The 21,142-nt window shown below is 40.9% G+C and overlaps 1 protein-coding gene across 5 annotated transcripts in view; it reads right to left on the reverse strand.

The window, feature by feature from the left end:
- LOC121877228 (collagen alpha-1(I) chain-like) overlaps positions 1-20,813 on the reverse strand; it is a 45,335-nt gene extending 24,522 nt beyond the window's left edge. Inside the window, exons 1-3 of one of the 5 annotated variants that reach the window (XM_042382851.1) lie at positions 20,506-20,813; positions 1,896-1,973; positions 1,231-1,638 (exon numbers count right to left, since the gene is read on the reverse strand). In XM_042382851.1, the coding sequence (XP_042238785.1) occupies positions 1,231-1,638; positions 1,896-1,973; positions 20,506-20,659 (640 nt within the window). In that variant the 5' untranslated portion in view covers positions 20,660-20,813. Of the gene's footprint in view, positions 1-1,230; positions 1,639-1,712; positions 1,974-20,505 lie in introns of all 5 variants that reach the window. The other 4 variants (XM_042382846.1, XM_042382847.1, XM_042382849.1 and 1 more) reach the window with 4 other exon arrangements.
- Between the last annotated feature and the right edge of the window lie 329 nt (positions 20,814-21,142).

Here is a 21,142-nt window from a genome sequence, read left to right on the forward strand (position 1 = left end):
GATCAGGGTGTAGTGTGGTGGGATGGGGTGTGGTGTGGAGGGTTCAGGGTGTAGTGTAGGTTTAGGGTGTGAGTGTGGGGGGATCAGGGTGTAGTGTGGAGGGTTCAGGGTGTAGTGTGGAGGTTCAGGGGTGTAGTGTGGAGGGTTCAGGGTGTAGTGTGGAGGGTTCAGTGTGTGGTGTGGAGGGGGATCAAGGGTGGTGTGGTGGGATCAGGGTGTAGTGTGGAGGGATCAGGGTGTGAGTGTGGAGGGTTTAGGGTGTGGTGTGGAGGGATCAGGGGGTGTGAGTGTGGGTTTAGTGTGGAGGGTTCAGGGGTGTAGTGTGGAGGGTTCAGGGGTTGTAGTGGAGGTTTGGGGTGTGGTGTGGAGGGATCAGGGTGTAGTGTGGTGGGATGGGGTGGTGTGGAGGGTTCAGGATGTAGTGTGGAGGGTTTAGGGTGTAGTGTGGAGGGTTCAGGGTGTAGTGTGGAGGGTTTAGGGTGTAGTGTGGGGGTTTAGGGTGTAGTGTGGAGGGTTTGGGGTGTAGTGTGGAGGGTTGGGGTGTTGTGTGGAGGGATCAGGGTGTAGTGTGGAGGGTTCAGGGTGTAGTGTGGAGGGTTCAGGGTGTAGTGTGGAGGGTTGGGGTGTGAGTGTGGAGGGTTTAGGGGTGTAGTGTGGGGGATCAGGGTGTAGTGTGGAGGGATCAGGGTGTAGTGTGGAGGGGTTTAGGGTGTAGTGTGGAGGTTCAGGGTGTAGTGTGTGGAGGGTTCAGGGTGTAGTGTGGAGGTTTAGGGTGTAGTGTGGAGGGTTTAGGGTGTAGTGTGGAGGGTTTGAGGGTGTAGTGTGGAGGGTTCAGGGTGTAGTGTGGAGGGTCAGAAGTATCGTATGAAACACAAAGGAATATAAATATAAATTAAATGCTTACTCTGTTAGGATCAGGGAAATGGAAGATGTATGTGTGGAAGTTGGTTTTGTGGGGGGTAGGTGTGTGTGTGTGTGTGTGTGTGTGTGTGTGTGTGTGTGTGTGTGTGTGTGTGTGTGTGTGTTGTTTGTTTTTGTTTTTGTTTTTGTGTGTGTATTTATTTGTTGTTTATTTGTGTGTGTGTGTGTGTGTGTGTGTGTGTGTGTGTGTGTGTGTGTGTGTGTGTTTGTGTGTGTGTGTGTGTGTGTGTGTGTGTTTGTGTGTTTGTGTGTGTGTGTGTGTGTGTGTGTGTGTGTGTGTGTAACCCTGAACAGTGGTGGTTGTCATACCTTCCCGTTCTCGTTCAACAACTCCTCTGCGTTCACCCTTCCGACGCCTAGGTCTTCGCCCTCTTGATGACTCCCTTTCATAAGAAACTGTTGGAGCCGGCGGTCGAGGAGTGGTGGTGGTGGTGGTGGGGGTGGTTGTAGTAGGGGGAGGGGTGGTTGTAGTGGAAGTTGTGGTAGTGGTAGTGGTAGTGGTAGGAGGTTCGGTGTAATCATAGGGGTCGTAGGTTTCATAAGGAGATTCTGTTGCAAAGGAGTCGTAAGTTGCCCCAGGGACAGCATAGGGATCATAGGGAGGAGCCTCAGTGGCGAAGGAGTCAGGTGAAGTGCCTTCAGGATCATAGTTTTCATAACCATCCTCGTAATTGTAAACTTCATCCGGATAAACTTCGCCGTATACACCACCGTAATCTGTTGGAACAAGAGTTGGGAGGAGCAGTGGTAAGTAGGTGAAGGGGAGGAGGGGGCGAGCGGGCCGCACCTACCTGGGCACACAGGACAGCACTGCCCCAGGGGGATATACTGGTTCTCGCACTCAATCTCGGGACACAGGACGCCTGCACAATTCTCGTTACAGGGTTTTTCTTCGCAAGCGACTTGGCCGCCAGCGCAGGTGCAGCGGACGCAGTCATCAGGCGAGAAGGATTCCCCATCGGCGTATCTCTCACCCTCAAACTCACATTCCGTGCTTCCCTCTTCGGTGGCAATTTCCTCATTATAGTCGTAGCCATAGTCTTCATATTCTGCTGCAAAGAGAAAAAGGGAACGTTGCGTAGGAGGAGGGGTCAAGCATCGCTATAAATCAGACAGTCTCTCCTGTATTGCACTCCAATGTTTAATGGAGCAATAATTATTTCTACAAAATTTGGATGATTGGTTTCAATCATGCAAAATATTATCGAATACTACTTCTAATGAATAGAAAAGACATGCTATTGTTCTGTGTCTGTGTATAAGCTTGACTCTCCATACAACTTTCCCTTTTGCGTCTTTGCTAAGGACGTGGACTGGAATGACCCCATGATCCGCGAGATTGTGCGCGTGTCCCCTGTACATTTTGCCGTTCTCTGTAATACCGTTTTCTGTGGTATTCTCGAGGATGGTGAGTGCTGTCCCACGCGCAGAATACAGATAGTACAGTATTGGAAGGTTTAGGCCGCCGCTCCCATGCAGGAAATTACATTCTTAGAAAATTACACAACACTTCTCTAATTATATTTAGCAATGTATTTATTACTATCAAAGCAAGTAAAAAAAAAAGAAGTAATATCATGTTATCGACTGAGAAATTTTTATCCATGGAAATTTAATAATTAATTTGTTTGCCCTCTGTAGGCGAGATGCGACATGCACAGTGTAGGGAAGTTGTACGTAGAGATGTAAACAGTAAAAGCTGATCGTTCATAATTTGTAAGCTTATATGTGAAGAAGGTCTGAGACACAAAATATCATGCAACAAAGACCAGCAGGGTAAGTGCATTTAAACGGCATATCTTAAATTAAAAAAGACTGAGGAGATCATGCAGACGTAATGAAATTACCACCAATATCAAACTCAATTTCTTAGCAACAAATATTTATTATAATTCATGCAACAAAGCCGGTACATAAAGAAAAGAGCAGTCTTTAGGTTTATAATATATGATAACCGTTTTAATAACAATAGACACAAGTAAATATACAAACAACTGCTATACTTGCACTTATATTTATAGTTTTAAATATTATGAAAACATTTATTTAAAATTATGATTTAATTAGTATTAGTATTGTAGAGTTACATCGTAAACATTTATACTTTGAGGTAATAACAAAGAAAATAGACTTTTTGTAAGAGAGGATACGAATGTAACTTACTAATTCTTAGCAGAAAATATGTCCATTATGTATACTCCAGAATGTATTTAAGATAACTTGTGTTTGCCACTCTTGAAAATTGTTTTACTTGTTCCACTTAAACATATCTAAGACGATTTTTGTGCTTCTTGTTATTCCTATTTGAGTAAAAAATTATTATAGCAGGTTGATTAAGAAATAACGAATTAATTTTTATTTGCTTGAAGGATGATGTCTGCCGAACGGAAACGTTCCCACCTGGCAACTCGACGTCTTAGTGGACAATGTTAAGGGGTGAATGAGATGAATGTGGGGGCGTGAATGAGAAGACGCCCTAGATTCAGATTTTTAGATTTGAACCACGCAACGCGTTGTCTAGTTTATTGAGCACCCTCTTACATCCTAGTCTGGGTTGAATAGGGCGAGGTCAGAGGGTAATGTGAGGTACATTTAATCATCTCGGACCTGAAGCTTAAGTAAATTGCTTCTTGACCAGGCGTCTATAATGATTTTAAGGAATTATACCAAACAAAATGAAGAGCCATATCAGACAAACATGCGAGTTATGTTGTGTTGGATAAGAAAGGCCTGGTAGCCTTTTCATCCGGAACTACGATAAATGTTTCCCTTCCTATGTAAGTATCGTCGACGTGAACTTGTGGTTCGCAGATATAACATTGTCTTATATCGCATTAAACTGGGACACAGACCTATCTGGCAACCCTAAAACAGATGTCTCTCCCTGCAAACTGTGTTAGTGTCTCAATTCTACTCTTCGGCATTATTGCCTCGACTGTACCTGCTCCGACAGTACTGTCAGGAACCTGCTGCCATTAGTTTACACCTAGTGATTTGGATACATTTCCGATATGCCACCAACAATTTGTTGGGAGCTAATTAAAGGCTCTTGTCCCATAAGTTATGCCAAAAAAAAGTCTAAGTAAAAAAAAAAGTTTGCTTGCTTACTAAATAAAATTCTCCTGTTGCCATCTTATGTTCTGATTTACCGCATGACTTCTGCTGAGTTTGCCGCTATTTAAGCGCAATTAATTAACTTATAAAAGAGGGGGTTGAACAGTAGCATCTTCCCCAAACGCCTGGCCAGAACCAGGAGTGTACACACACTCTTCTTCGTAAACAGTCACAAGAATGATAGGCTAAATATATAACAAGCAGTTCCTGGGAAACTGCACGAGTGTAGATTTGTGCACTTACGAGTAAGATGAGCCATTGTTGTGGTGTAGTAAAACACATTACACAAGGACACTGAACATAAGTCCATTCAATTTTTCCTATCTCTACCATTATTACCAATAACAATCTAGAAACACCAAATAATTAGTATGATTATTGAAATTACTGCTGTCAATCAAGTCACAGTTCTTAGAACTGATTTCAAAATCAGTTTCTCCAGCCGCTAAATTCAGTTTTCTCATAGAACTTCTATGAGAAAACTGAATTTAGCGGCTGGAGAAACTAAGATCTGCACGTGATACATCCGCAGCTCAGCCAGCAGCTGCCAATCAGCGCAACAGATGGCAGCACTTCCTGGCCGCCGCGCCTGGAGCGTGGGCGGCTGATGACATGGCCAGGCACCGTCACCCCACTTTTTTTTGACTGGCACTCCTATCCCTCCCACACGATACCCAGAGAGCGCTATACCAGTGCCTGGTGAAGCTGCTGCTTACATATCCTCTATAATGTTTATACCACTGTTAAATTAATACTTTCCCAGCGGAGGCATGTGCCGAAGAAATTATTTGTTTATCAAATGCATATACGAGAAGCTATTTTGTGACAACGAGTTAAATACAACATTATTTAATTTAAATAATTTGAAATCAGTAAATTTAAAGCAACTGGGAATGAACTATATATGAAGGCTTAAGTTACCGAATGTAACACAGTTTCTTTGGAAATAAAATATAAAATTGTCTTTGCGACCAAGCAAAATAGCCTGCTATTCGCTTCTAATTTACGAATCCTACGGGATATCATATTAACTCAGAACATTGATTATTGTGCCTTAAACGACGCCTCGCAGCAAACTGTGATTCGAATTATTAAAATTATAATACATACGGTTATGACAGCCCAAAAGCGATTTCGATTTTATTGAGGTCATAATTACCTGTATAAACGAAACCCAACTGTGCTTGGGCACAGTTAATACGAAAAACATCCTGGTAATTTAAGATACAAGAATATACCTAAAAGGATGACTTTAGCCCAAACACAAAAGCCTCATCCCAAATTAACGTAAACTTATACCGAGACTACCTTAACTATATACTTTCACTTAACACCAGTTAGAGCATAATTTTAGATTTAAAGGAACACTTCCAACTGGACTACTTCAACCACGACACAATCTAGTTGCCTATATTGTAACCAACTGTGGTTCATGTGTAATTTGTATGTGTATTTACTATTATTTAAGTAAGATAATAAATAATGACGTAAGAGCTATACGGAGATAATATCGTAACTCCATGCATCATCTAAGCCCGAATTAAGTGAAAATTATATCGTACGAATTTTTCAGCATCCAGAGTCTGGCTATCTGGTAATATGACTACCATCATAGTAACCGTAGATCGATGTATTAACTATGTTTTATGTGGTCGAGATCGTCCCTAGCAACTTGCGCACAGTGATCGTCCCTAGCAGTGATGGATAAAGTTGAGCAAACCAAGAGGAATCATAGATGAACCTCGACAACAGGAGAAAGAAAACTAAGGGAATAACTGAGATATAGAAGGGCTGAAGATTTCACCTAGAAATGACACATGTGTACTGAAACTACATAAAATAGAGGAAGGAATGGAGAAAGACAGTCGAGAAGAAGGAGTAGAAGAGGGGCGGGGGTTAGGTAAGGGAGCAAGGGGCGAGTAGGACTGGGACGGACATTTTTGGTCTGCTACGCTCATTAAGGTTCCGTCCATGAGAGAGTGCCACATTCACAAGCGCTCTCTCTCTCTCTCTCTCTTAGGAATTTCATCTTGAATCTCTAAGCCCCAAGATGTCATCAAGAGTGAGGACTCTCGGAGGAAGACATTTGTATCTTCATGAACTGTAACAGAAGAAGAACATTCAAAACGACATGAATTCTTAACCAAGAAAAAGAGTTCTGGCAATCTGTGACATTTGTTGTTCAGATTAGCGAAAATTAATCCAAACTTCTGATATGACTTCGCAAAAATAAAGGCATTGGGTTTTTTTTCTAATTCGTTCGCTCTTATTTAATATTGACGGAAACTCACTGTCCACTCCTAACTTTATTTTTAATCGATACAACGATTCGTCAACACACAAACACTCCTACCTGATCAGAGGACCTAATAATAGTACTGTATAACTGTAAAGATCGATGACATTTGTAATGCCAGCTTGTTTCCTTTCACTCACGAGTAGTCAACCAAGGGGGCGCGCAGCCGAGAAAAGTAAACAAACTGCCGGAAAGAATTTAGGTCTGTTTTATTCAGATCTCAATATTAAAAGGGGTAATTTAAAGAAAAAAAATATTTCGGAAATTTACATATCGGTCGATTTCAAAAGCGAATGCATTTGATTTTATCTTAAACGTTGGATCAATCTCCCCTTGAATCAGGATGTATTAAAAAAAGCTCGAATTAGGTTCAAGGATTGACGAATTTCCAACTCCTACAGTAGGTAGTGAGAAAAGTAGACTGAACCCCAAGAATAATAGCGAGAAAGCGTTAGACTTGAAGATTTTTTTTTAGTTTAACAACTTTATTGGTAATACTGAGAGAAAAAGAGTTCCCTGAATACTAAGGAAACTGACGCTGTAAGAATGAATAAATAAATAACAGAGAGAGAGAATGGGAGAGAACAGCGCTACAATGAGTCAGACGTCATAATAAATCATAATATTACCTCTGTTTACTCTCTGGGGAGCTCCCTTCACCATCGCTGGCCGAGAGTTAACTATGCACGTTTATGGCGCTGACCTCAAATTTACTTTAACGCTAAAACAGTACTACCAGCAACTGACAAAAAAGGAGTCGATGATGATGATGACGACGATGATGATGATGATGATGAGGAGGAGGAGGAGGAAGAGGAGAAAATTAGTGGCTAATACTACTATTACTACTACTACTACTACTACTACTACTACTACTCTTTTTTTTAACGTGGCCTCCAGCCTCCCCCAATAGCCACACCTTCGCAGCCATTTTACTACTACTACTGCCGCTGTTGCTGCTGCTGCTGCTAATTGCTACAATATTTCGACAGAAAAAAGTGAGCTAATTTCTTTAATACCCATCACAGTACTGAAACTCCTCATAATTAGGGAAAAGTAATACAGGTGGATAAGTTTGCTCAGTGACATAACGCTTGTGATCCTCAATAACGCAATTAGGGCGACACAACTCAATAACACGATCGGCGCGGCGCAGCTCGTTAACACAATCGGGAAACAAACTCTTAACATGTTTACTAATTATTAAAAACACAACGTTTCTTACGTACTAACTATCCTTAATATTTGAATATATTAGAATATCGTTACAGGATTAAACTAAAGCAAGATCTAATCCATTTCAAGTTAAAGAATGTCTAAAGTATTATCTCGTATTAAGAAGGAAGTGTTTCAAGGTGGAGAGGAAACATGAAGGCACGCACACAAAACAGTACCAAGACAATGTACTGTACACCTTTGCCCTTTTCACTTTGATTCTTTGTGTGATCCTCGATACTGGGTCACTACAGTATTGCTAAGGAACCTATGGCCTTCAGTGAACCTATGGCCTTCAGTGAACCTATGGCCTTCAGTGACATTACAGAGTGAAAAAACTATACATTGAATATATGTGTGTGTGTGTGTGTGTGTGTGTGTGTGTGTGTGTGTGTGTGTGTGTGTGTGTGTGTGTGTGTGTGTGTGTGTCAGTAATGTCAGTATGAGTGAGTCAATCAGTTACACACACATTCAAATGTTATATATATATAATTCAAATACCATAGTGTATAGTCCCCAAATGGACGTAACTGAACAATCAAGCTATTATGAGAGTTACTATTAATTCTAAGAAGTGTGTAAGTGTTGTGTCTAGACGCAGGGGTAGAGGAGTGTAAGAAATAAATAAATAAGACATGAGGTAGGCGGTGTGGTGACACTTAACCCGCCTCCCCCACATCTCCCCGCCCACCCACCTGCCAGCTGCCTTACTTACTGAGGGAGGGGGAGCTGAGTGCTGGTGTGGGGGAGGATGGGAGGGGAAAGTTTTACTTGGGACGGGGGTGCTGAGTGCAAGAAGGGAGGGGGAATGAGAAACAGTGTCTGGTGTCTGGGGAAGGAGGAGAGTGGGGGAGAACGTTAGGGTTGTAGGAAAGAGGAAGAGTGAGGGATTGTGTGTGTGTGTGTGTGTGTGGCAGCTCAGGCTTTTGTAGTGAGAGAAGACATTTAGGGAAAGCTGGGAAAAATTGGAGAAGAGGAAGCAGCGTTGAGGAAAAGAATGAGGTGCGGGGTGGATGAGTAGTAAAAGTTCGGGTGGGGAAGAGAAAAGTTAAAGTGGGAGAAGGTTGGGAACGATCATTAATAGCCTCAACAGACCATAACAAGTACCTCATCTGACACTTGTTCAAGCACGTCCTGAGGTCGTTACTATACAGTAGAATGAGGGGGACTCAGGGGCGTGTCTCCCCCTCCCTACAATCTGTTCAGCTACTTTCTTGGCAAACAGATAAACTCCTTCTAAAGTCTGAAGAGACTTGAAAGTTATAAAGTAAGAGAAAAACAATGGGCAGGTTTTGCCTAGCCTAACGTAACTCAACCTTCCCAGGCAGATTTAGGATAGTTAATCTAAAAGTAAAATAAACAGGTGGGGTGAATTTTCAGGCGATCCTCGGATATATTAATAACAATAGTGGTTTAGGCACGTAGAATGTATAGGTAGTATTAGGTACAGCACTAAACCAATTTCCACGTGATGACACTACCATAGAAGTAGTTCTACTTAACTCGCCCTTCTGGGATGAATTTCGTTCATTGATATATAATAACTCTTGATAAAACAAACTGTTTAATACCTCGATTCTCCGAAATTATTCATTCCCTCATTTACAATAATTTACAACTTATTGGTACCCTCGAGTATAAGTTGTAAGCAAATTCTCCTTCAGCGACTACGAGAAGTTGTGATCATTAAAGACTCCATTTCTCAGCTACTCACGCGGCATTTTTTCCCATTAATTGGAAGTAACACAACACATGTAGATAATGTTGCTCTCACACAATTTGAGAATAACATTACATACCGTCTTGCAATCAAGACTAACTGTTACAGAATGAATCTTGGAACTGTCGGGTTCCGTGAAAATATTTGTTTTTCAAACGTAAATTCAATTTTACGTTTTTTGAAGATTTATGAATAAAATTTTTCGAATAAAAATATAGAAGATGGCGTAAGTTTACACGAGTCTACTACATCACAAGTTTCCAAGACCACATTTAGGAAAATCAAATATTCATTGGAACAATATTGGAATATCTATCTGCCTTTCTCTTCTGTTTTTTTTTTCTTGTTTCGGAAAAATAATTATAATGATTATAAAATAAGATACTTATATTAAAATAAAGAATAATCATTGATAGTAGTGTTTTCATTATCATCAGTATCATTGTTATTAACATTACAATTGCTAGTCAAATGAAAATTTAATGACAATAAAAATCTCCAAAAGAGGAACTAACAGATTACATACAGTGACGTAAATATAAAAAGTTCAACCTGTCGTAATATACTCAAGACTTTCAAGTCCTTTATGATACGAAAAGAGGTAAAACCACCTTAAGCTGCCGCCTCGTAAGTCAGATTCTTAAAAACCCAATCCTTACAAGTGGGTGGTAAGAAAGAGCGTGTTTTTTGCTGTTTTCTCAGTGTGTGAGTTTCTTGCGAGACCTGAGACGGTAGGAACACTTAATAGAAAAAAATTACTTGCCCGCTCACTAAACACAACAGAAAACGTGGGCATGAGAGGGGAAATGAAAATAGCAGAAATATGCCGCACAATAATGAATAATTAATTAAAGTCATGTACGTAAGGAGTTCCCAATAAATAGGTACTTGCTGGAAAATCAACATTAACATACTGACAGTAAATGTTCCCGTGGTGTTGAAACCTATTTGTTACCAGAAAACCTTTCCACTGTATGGATCTGCATTCTTAAAGTAACGGCACGAGACGTGCGGTTACTTTAAGAATGTCTGTAAGAGGTTGTGTGTTAATAATAAACGCAAGAAGGCAGTGAAACAGACAAGCGTTCAATTTGAAAATAAACCTCTTCATGATGGAGAATTACGGGGTTTAGGAAGTATCACAACTTAAGGGTATATGAATGATAGAAGTCGAACTGTCAAGATTCTTGATGTTTTATTGTAGTACAGTCTTTCTTTATTCTCAAATCTTTGAATTTGTAGTGTTTGGATCTCAGTGAATTCTTTAGAAGAACTGGCGCTTTTGAAAATCAAAAGACTAGCTATTGCTATTATTATTACTAATACAACACACACCGTATGAGAAGATGCGCTCTTGTAGTAATAATACACAAGCATGGTGCGCGTATGCTCCCAAGTGACCAGCAAGCTTACAAATGTTGATTTTGGGGGGACCTCATGTGGGCAACAACAACAACAAGGGTGTCTGTAGAAGCGGGCGGGGATGCGGGTTTATAACACGTGTTGCCTCTGACTCAGGGTGTTGACGGCAAGGAGTGGGAGGGAGGGGAGACAGATCCTTTAATATATTTTTTAGAAAGCAAATTACAGGTATTGATACATGTGTACATGTATAAGTGCAGAAATTTAAAGGTAACAGAACACTAAGTCCATTAGAAAAACAAGGAGTATGTAAAACAAACACTACAATGATCTACAACGCTACATGCAGTACTGCACCTGTGCTTCATACTTAAATCTGTTATCGCAATGATGTTTTAAATTTAATTTCTGAAACTAGGGCTGTGTATAAACCTTGCCGGACTCCAGTGATCGAAGCTACTTGTACATTATCTACAAAATACTTTTTTTTTATTCATTCTTACACTCATTACGTCATATTAGAAAAGTCTTAAAAAGCTCTTGAATTTCTTCTTCAGTTGTGATCGTCTATCGAAGAGTTTTAAAGATGATATTTTCACAATTAGTTTTCATTGGTATTAATTTTAGCACATTCATATCTAAAGCATTATTTCAGTTCCCCCTTAGCAGCACTACTTGAGACCTTGGCTTAATGCACTTTGAATGATTGTTGCGAGTAAGACAGTGCTATAAGTGGGTGGTGAGGGCGTGTGGTGGAGGGCATGTGAGGAAGGGCGTGTGGTGGAGGGCGTGTGGTGGAGGGCGTGTGGTGGAGGGCTTATGGAGGGGGGGCGTGTAAGTTTGTGCGTGTGGTGGAAGGCGTGTGGTGGAGGGCGTGGTGGAGGCGTGTGGTGGAGGGCTCATTGGTGGGGGGCGTGTAAGTTTGTGCGTGTGGTGGATGGCGTGTGGTGGAGGGCGTGTGGTGGAGGGCGTGTGGTAGAGGGCGTGTGGTGGAGGGCGTGTGGTGAAGAAAGTGTGGTGGAGGGGCGAGTGGTGGACGGGAGGTGGTGGAGGGAGTGGAAGTGTGGTGGAGGTGTGTGTGGTGGAGGAAATGTGATGGAGGGCGCGTGGTGGAGGGCGTGTGAGAGAGGGTGTGGGAGAGAGAGCGTGTGGGAAGGCGTGTGGCGGAGAGTGTATTGTGGATGCCGTGTGAGGGATGCCGTGTGAGGATGCCGTGTGAGGGATGCCGTTTGAGGGAGGGCGTGTGAGGGATGCCGTTTGAGGGAGGGCGTGTGAGGGATGCCGTGTGAGGGAGGGCGTGTGAGGGAGGCGATATTATGCATTTTTGCTTTTTTGGATTGTCTTTTTTTTTATTGCCTCATTGTTGTCACATTATTATATATCACCGTAGTTTGATCCGCTGCTCCTAGCCTCCGAATCTTTACCTTCCATTGTAAATTATTCTTTCAGGTAATCTTTTCATGTACTGTCAGATGTGGACCGCATTTAGAATAGAATAGATAGATAGATAGATAGATAGATAGATAGATAGATAGATAGATAGATAGATTCAGAAAAAGTACCATTCAAGTTTAATTGGTTCAACATGTAGAGTACATAAGGCAGTGCAGGTATAAAAAAATGGTGAACAGTAACTCGTTTTAACCAAGCATAGCTCACGTTCCATATATTAAGGTCGTCAAATTCAACCTTATCGTTATTAAGCATTATCGTGTCTAGATAAATTTTAAGTTTCTTCTCCAACTGTGACGGATTTTTACAAGTAGTTTATTTGAAGGGGTTGAGTGGTGATGGTGTGAGAGGGATAGGAGGGAGGGAGGGAGGTGAGTGGATACAGGAGAGTGTTGTGTGTGGCCTCGGGATAGTAAGTCACACTTGTCATGGCTCAGTGGCCCCTTATTGGCCGCTCAGACATGCTCTCACGTCGCTGGTCAAGTACTACATGCCAGCGTGTCACTGCTGGTGGTTTGGGAAAGAACGCCAGGCGCTACTATCTGCTCGTACTCAGGGCCGCCGAGAGCTGGCCAGGGCCCCGCGAAAGATAGATTTTTGGGTCCCATTTACAGATTTATTTAATATTTATATTCCACCCTTTTTCCGGCCTCCTATAGGCCCAGGCCTAGGGGCCCCGGAGATTTATCCTGGCTTCCCCGCGCTCTTGTGCTGGCACTGATTTTCATGGTATGAGGAGGAGAAAAACGAGAAGAGGGGGAGAGGAATAATATGAATAAATTATAAGTAAAAAGATATAGAAATTCAAAACAAAACTACGAGGATGAGAAATGATATGAATTACAAAAAAGAGGGGAGAGAGAGATAGAAAAGTAAGATTAATCAGTGTAAATGAACGGATCTGGGAAGTGAGAGAGTTTGAGAAAACTCCTCAAATTGAACAAGAGTTTTTTTAAAGGAAAATTACGTGAAGAGTTAAGAGCAAAACAGACATTAAATCTAACACATGGCAAATGTTAAACAAAGACAGCGGTGAAGATTACAAGGCAAGAATTGAATGACAATGATAAGATGGTGAAGTAGAGTAAACATGCAAGAAGCCCAGAGAAACTGCTTGTAATGTTTTCGTTACATAATCTGGACGAGTGTGTGCATATATGTATGTATGTATGTATGTATGTAAGCATGTATGTATCTATGTATGCAATAAAGAAAGTCAACACCAATGTAGTTACGCCCATAGCAATTCTCCAGGAATGTAAACCTTGGCAATTGCATTATGACGGAATATAAACGCTAAATTGTCAACTCCTCGCCCCGCCTCCAGTGCAGACGGCGAGGTGGTGTGTGTGTGTGTGTGTGTGTGTGTGGTGCTTGAGATATGTAAAAAGATAAAAAAAGAATCTAGGAGAATCGTATCTTGAAACAAAGGGACCCTAAAGAAGGGACAATGGCGGGGTCATATAAGTCACTACGTTAATTTCGTCCTCCAAAAGAAAATGTGAGAACGTCTGTAACTGGTTTGTAGTGAACCAGAAGATGATAGCTGTCAAAGTAGCGTCGACAGTGGAGTGTGGTTTTATTGAAACTAGATGCATTCTCCAGTTTGGATTTAACGTAATTTTTTTTTGTATTTTTTGTTTTTACATAGAGGGCCAAGACAGAAGGAGCTAGAGCAGTGACACTAAGAAAACACTGAAGGGCACGAAGTATGTAAACAGATGATAGAGGAAAGAACATACTCGAGCATGATCAGTGACCAACAGAAAAGATTTACTACATAGTTATTACATAGAAGCTGAAGCAGTAATGGAGAGGAATAGAGAGACGAACCCGCCACTGGCTGTTGTCTTTACTGGTAGTGATGACTTTAAGTGGCGGCGGGTACATCCCTCCCCCACAGCACGGACAATAAACACACCCACTCATGCACAAACTTAAGCACCAAGCACCAGTTCAAAACTCTGGAAAATACATAATAAAACATGCGGCTGTAACAAAGTAGACCAAATGAACATGATGATGAAAACATGATCGAAAAACAAACCAAGAATCAAGAGTATTGGATCGTCTGTAAGGAACTCGATCGTGTAGGCTACTTAATCTGGGGTTGAACGAGGTCATCTCTTCTACGACACTTGTCTCGCCTGGCTGGTCAATGTCGACCGTGATACACAACCCACCAACCACTCTCTTTGTTTTTTAATCGGAGAGGAGTTCAGATCTCCGTGAGTTAAAGCAGTGATTTATCTTCTTTCAGCAAGAATTTCGTATGCATAAAACTTGACTTTAATCGTGTGTTATGGTGATATTAATACAATGGAGGAATTCATAATTATTTGTCCAGAGACTCTCAAGCCGAAGATACTTGACTTTAATCAACACATTAGTGTCATGTTTTTATTATGTTACATTTAAAGAAAATGTCAAGTGCTCATACCTAAATACATAATGAATAAGAAAAAACGCGACTTCTTAACTCATTAACATCATCGCAGAAAGGTAGAACAAGAAAAACAAATGACGCAAGCACTGGCTGCCCTCCAGACAGGCAGACGGACTGGAGGTTGTCGCCGCCTACTGTCTGTCATGTGCCTGCAAGCACAATGGCGGACTCTTGCTTGTTTAACATCTGTTTAGTATTATGTGATCACTTTATTTCTCAACGTCTACTCATATATATATATATATATATATATATATATATATATATATATATATATATATATATATATATATATATATATATATATATATATATATATATAAGCGTGATAATGAAAACTATTATATGCACATGTAAAACCATAACTCAAGTCTAACATCACATATACAGTAACTGTATTTCTGCATTGATAATTAAGCTTTAAGACGCGTGTTTGATTTCTGAAATTTCCAACTTTTACTTTCAAGGCTACGTCGACTGTAATTGAATTGGATTGTTTTCCATAGAGAATTAAAATCTCTTCGAGGAACAAAAACACCAAGCAAATATTATCAGTTTATTCGGGTTTAGCTTATATCCTGAAATCTGTACATTCGATGCGTTTTTATTATATGTTTGTATAAATGTCATATCAGTAGAGATATAGAAACTGTTCTCTTGAATCAAATCCCAGAAAGCACACCAACAAGGTCAAACACTAAGAGTGGTGGGATAGGCTTGGTGTGGCGGGACCCTCTCGTCCTTGCCAGTCCAACTCCACTAAATGATGCCAAACAAACAACACGCGCTACCCGACGCTCCTTAATTCTCTGAAAGGTCACATCAAGACGCTGGTGTGTCTCCTGGGGCTGGTGTCTCACCATCAAGGAAAAGACTCCCTGAAGCTACATCTTCAAGTGCTGGTGCGGTTGGCCGAGCAGACCCAAGGGGAATATGACTCTTGAGTCCTAACCTTAGTCATACCGCAACCTTTTTCTGCTCTTCTGTTGCCAGTGAATAGAGCTGCTTATCCTGATAATGACCCGGGTACGTCTGGTCCCTGTGAGAGCGAGATGAGGGCAGGGATGTGATGACGGGAGAGAAGGGGAAGGGGGTGAGGGGTTGTGGGTGTGAGCGGTTACCGGGCCAGGCACAAGGCGTCACTGTGCAGTCAACAGCAGCACCCGGCCCCACCCACCTCCAGGGGACACACACACGTACACACACACACACACACACACACAACAGGGGCAGGGTCCAGGGGTCCTGACCCCCCCTTCTGTTATCAGAACATTTCAATACCTTTTCTTTAATGCAGTATTGTACTCAGGCATTTTTGTATTTTAAAAAGTAATTACTATTGATCTCAGAATATCTCCTAATATCAAGTGCATATGGTTTCAAAATGGCCTCAAAATGGCCATGATATTGGTTAGATTTTAAAAAAAATATGGGGCTTACAGCGCCCCCCAACTAACTGGTGGGCTCGCTGTCGCCATGGTCCTCGACCCACAACTTTTTGGACTCCCTTTTTTATATTCCTGGATCCGTCCTTGCGCAATTAAGCTTAAAACTCCCTAGTGTAATCAAAATATAAATCCAGTCACTTTATGAGTGACATCATTCTGACATCTAAATTTTCTATTCACCACAAGATGAAGACACGGCTAATAGAACGGTACAGTTGTCTGGTTACTTGTGAAGTGCACACAAGAGCGTCTGATACGTTGCTTTAGTGACGTCTTTTTTGTTCATAGGTTTAATAATAGCTGTAGTTTATATCTAGTTATCTCTGGTTCCATGGGACAAGCTCGGTGGGTCCTTGATGCACGACACTAAAGCAAACGGAGCCAAAGATTCATTGCCTTAAACGAGAAGTGATGCAACTATTCACACTTAACTGCACGTGTGCTCTCGACGGTTCAAGATAGAATTCAAGAGTCGTTAGTCGTAATGCGTCCAGGGGTCACTTTTCAGTTGGTCTGGGTGTCGGCATGAGAGCTAATTCCTCCAGTGGACACTTTTCAGCTAGTCTCAGGAATTAGGATCAGCATGGTGATTTAAAACTTCCAACGGATTTTTTTAACTTGTGTGGAGGTCCGTATGTTGTTGAAGTGTGCCAGATTAACCTTAGCTCTCTTCTCCTCTGACCCACACATACCTCATGACCCACACCCTCCCCTTACCCCCTTGCCACACGACCCTGAGTCTCTTCAAAGGGTTAAGTGGATCAACTTTTTTCATTGGGTCTACAATTTACAGATTTACATCTTGGCACTAGTGGAGCTGTAATAAAGGAAAAGAAAGAGGCAATGGTTACAGCTTCGTTGGAGCTCCAACACCAGGATATTCCTGGGTTTACGGCTCCAACGATGTTTTACACGCCATCTAGGTCTGCCCAGTGACTTAACTCCAGCCCCACATAATATGAATCAAGATAAGGTGTCAGAGCAGCATCGCAGTTGCCAGGCTACGATCAATGAATCTTATCAAACTTGACTAATTTTCCTAGAATCTTGTAAAACCTAAATTTGACAAACGGTTCGCGATGAACTCGAATGTTTACAACTAAGATTAACTCAGATTTTTGGTCAACTCCGTAATTGGAAATATAAACGAAGTCTTCATACAGTCGCAATTTTGTTGTATATAAAGCCTCCCAATAAAACACAAATCTCAGACGAACAATCAAAATTTATCATCTTGACATCAGAAATATCCTCAAGGTCAATAAAATTTATTGAGTCGGCTATAACTGACTTCTTCAATATAACATCTTAGACTAACAGGCAGTGCTGATAGTTATGAACCACATAAAACCCTTCCCTTTTCGGGACACTTCTCAGGGGCAAAATTGAGTGAAAACTGAGCCTTGGGATGTGTTTATGATGAGGGCGATAAGGGTGACAAGAGAGGGGCTATAGTGGCTCAGTGGCAGATATACAGGACAATAATTATAAAATCAATACGATAATTTGGCCCTAGATACGATATATGAAGTTACGTTTACGATAATACCATAATTTCTACTCTCCTGTATAAATTCACTAAAGATATAACCATATTTTTTCAGTTAGCCTAAATTCACTTACAATATTTAATTCAGTACAGTTATTACTTTCAAGTAGTAATACATAAAATCAATATCGAATCCCCCACTATATAATAATAGCTGTTGTACGAAAAACAGCATAACTGTGTTGTTGTTATTCAATCAACAAGTAAAAATAATGAGTTTATACTGTGTAGTGGGACACGTTCTTGAACTTTCTTGTTATTTATTGACCACCAGTCTCCAGGCATAAACAGATACATCAGTATTCAGTAAAATCGCCATACAAGGTCATATTGAGTCAGCATGTAGATTGACAGTACAGGTATACAACAATGATAAACAGGAAGTCTACCCAACGCAGGGTAGCCCAAAAGTTATTTCCAGTTAGTGTCGCCCTCAAGTAATGGTGGAAAGAGAGAAGTACTATATCAGGTATACCGAGGAAAAGCAAAAGGAACTAAACAAAGATACTGTTGTTGTTATAATGATATTACTGCGCTTCAACGACGAAGGTCTAAAATCGCGTAACATGGTTAGTAAAACACTAATCCAACACGATAACAAATCATGAGAGATAGAACTCTCTGTGTAGGCTAAAGATACAAGAGTGAAACATTGGACCGAAAGTTCAATGAAAAATGAGATCACGGAAAAGTTATGTAAATAAGAATAACTATGATACAGGCATGACATTTAATTTACTGTGGAGGAAAAATATCGCATTTAATGTGTTTAAATGAAACAAATAAGTGAAAAGATAATAAAAATAATTCTCCTTCAATTACAATACGTTTATGGTGAGTTTTACGATAATTTGTTGCTGGGATCTGGCACCCTTTAGCTGTACAGTATAATTTATTCTGGTGGTTCCAATGCACGTTTCCTATAAAGAACTACTGAAACTGATGCACTTAGAAGAATAAAAACTACTTGTTCAGTGCTAAACATTTTTGGCTATTTTGACAACTTGATAATTATTCAAATTTTAATTTTATTGGGCCATTCGTGTTTGTTCGCAGAAAGGAAAGCTGAGGAATTCGTTCATACTTGCTCCTCAATTATTTTATCAATCAAAGTACCTTCCTCAAATCTGGGGGTTGGCGACCACAGTCCTCCACTTTAAACGTTCTCGGGCTGTTCTTACCAATCCTCTAAGGTTCTGGACCTCTCTGGAGACCCAGTTTTTAATTTCATTCATCCTTCCCAGTGTCTGCCACCCCCTGACCCTCCTGCCCTCAATTTTGCCCATTAATATTTCTGTCATTATCCCCTCATCCCTAATTATATGACCATAATAGCTCTTTTCTGTACATTTAAAGTTTGCTCATGAAGTTTTTGCTTATATTATTACTTCTTCATTTGTTTTCCTATCAGTACAGCTTATTCTTATAATTCGCCTATAACACCACATATCAAAGGCCTCCATCCTCTTTGGTGTCTGCTGAAAGTGTCCACGCTTCTGACCCATACATTAGTCCTTGCCATATACTGTAGTCTTCCAGCAGCCTTTTTCTCAAATTAAAATTAATGTCTTTTTCCAATAGGTCTTCTAGATTATTAGATGCTGTTTTTGCTTGTCCTGTTCATGTTTTGATTTCTTCTGTACATCTACCCTCATAGCTAATGTTACTTCCCAATACACAAAATTTTTCACTTAAGTTCCTTGTTGTCTACCATGATTTATATTTTAGGATTTATTTCCAATTTGGAAACAATCATTACTTTAGTCATTACAGCATTAACTCTTAAACCATATTTTTTTTTTACCTTTTTCCACTAATCTGCTAATGAGTTTTCTAATGCCTCTTCAATATCTGTGAAAGAGCAGTCTCATCTGAATAGCGTATATTTGGTATCACCTTACCATTTACTTTCATTCCTTCATTATCACTTATAACTCCTCTCATTAAAAATTCTGTATATAGATTATACAATGCTGGTCTGGTGGGCTGTGTTCCATCTCCAACTTTGTATTTAATTATTTTAATGATAAACTACATATGAAATTTACATTGATATCATCTCGGTGTGCATATATGTTAGGCTCAAAGACCGAATTCGTTTAGTGAACGAAAAAAAACAACGATTTATGGACGTTTTCAAAATAACCCGAAAGTGAAATTTTGCGTCATGGTATTCCTAACAGCCAAAACTAGTTGACGTAGTATTTTATCAAGTAGCGTAAATTGAGTGCACTGCTAATTGGTTTAACGTTACCTACTTTTATTTAATTTGACGCATTATACAATGGCTTAAACTTTAAAATAACATGAACAGATGAGGGTAAACTCCTACATAAGAAAGAATATTTTTTTATATCGTCTAATTTTTAATTATGTTTGCCCAGGACTGCATAGTTTAAGATGCTAGAATATATAAATATAGGTTAGTAATTTATATCTTCAATGTTTATTGGTATTCTGTATAATGCATTTAAGTAGAGTATTTTAGGAGCTGGTTTAAGTTCTCACGGTCAATAATTAAATAAATATAGATTTCACAGAGATTTGTAGTGTTTTAACAAGAGCTCATTTATTTACACGTGTCTAAAATGCAATAGAAAGCGAACAGTTGAATTGTTTTTTCTTTTGTGGACAAAAAATGCTGGCATAAGCTTACTGGTGATCAAGTTTGACCCACAGAGTAGTTTACAGTGACCTAATATGACCAGATGGCCTAAATTAACATAGAAACAGTGTAGTGACCTAATGTGACCAGGTTTTCACTGAATTGGTGATCAAATGTGACCTGGAAGCAGTGTTCTGGTGACCTAACATGACCTAGTATCAGTGTACTGATTACCTAATACAACGTGGATAGTGTACTGGTGACCTAACATGACCTGGAGACTGTTGTGGTGAACCTGATATGACGTGGAGACAGTGTACTGGTGAACTATTATTACCTGGAGAGAGTGTGAGGGGTTGAGTGTGACGGGTACTTACCCTCATACTCATCGTAGTAATCGTCCTGGGGTTTGGGTTTGGGGTCGGGTTCTGCTGCCGCCCATGGCAAGGCAACAGAGGAGAGCAGGAGCAGAAGCAGGAAGGGGAAGGGTAGCGGGATGGGCCGCCTGGGGGGGATTGGGAGCCGCCACATGATGGGACGCGGGGCGGCGACGGCGGCGTCCCTTGGGCAGCGCGGCGTCGGGGGCTGCTGCGGTGTGCCGTCTGTCCCGTCGGACCCGTGTGCCCGCGGCAGCCAACCAATCTGTACTGAGCCCAGGCCCCCACTGCACTGACGTTGCCCTGCCCCTCACGCCCTCCAGCCGCGCCCACTGCGCCCACGCTTCTCCCTTCGCTGCCACCACATCATTACGCCCACGCCAGTCTCCCACAACTTCTACTGCACCAGTCTCAATATAATCACACTCCAGTTGTCGAGAAATCATTTCATATCATTATAAAAAAAAGCCTACTTCGGTGACCAGGTGACCCCAAGCCTAAGAAACATAGCCATCCAAACAACTACATTTCAAACAGAGATCCCATGTCAAGAACACGAAGAGTTTGAAACTACAAGGAAAACTGCAGATAAACACAAGCTGAACACACGAGTCTCTGTCGTCAGATACAAAGTAAG

Source organism: Homarus americanus, unplaced genomic scaffold, assembly GCF_018991925.1.
Source record: "Homarus americanus isolate GMGI-L3 unplaced genomic scaffold, GMGI_Hamer_2.0 scaffold367, whole genome shotgun sequence".
Lineage (NCBI taxonomy): Eukaryota > Metazoa > Arthropoda > Malacostraca > Decapoda > Nephropidae > Homarus > Homarus americanus.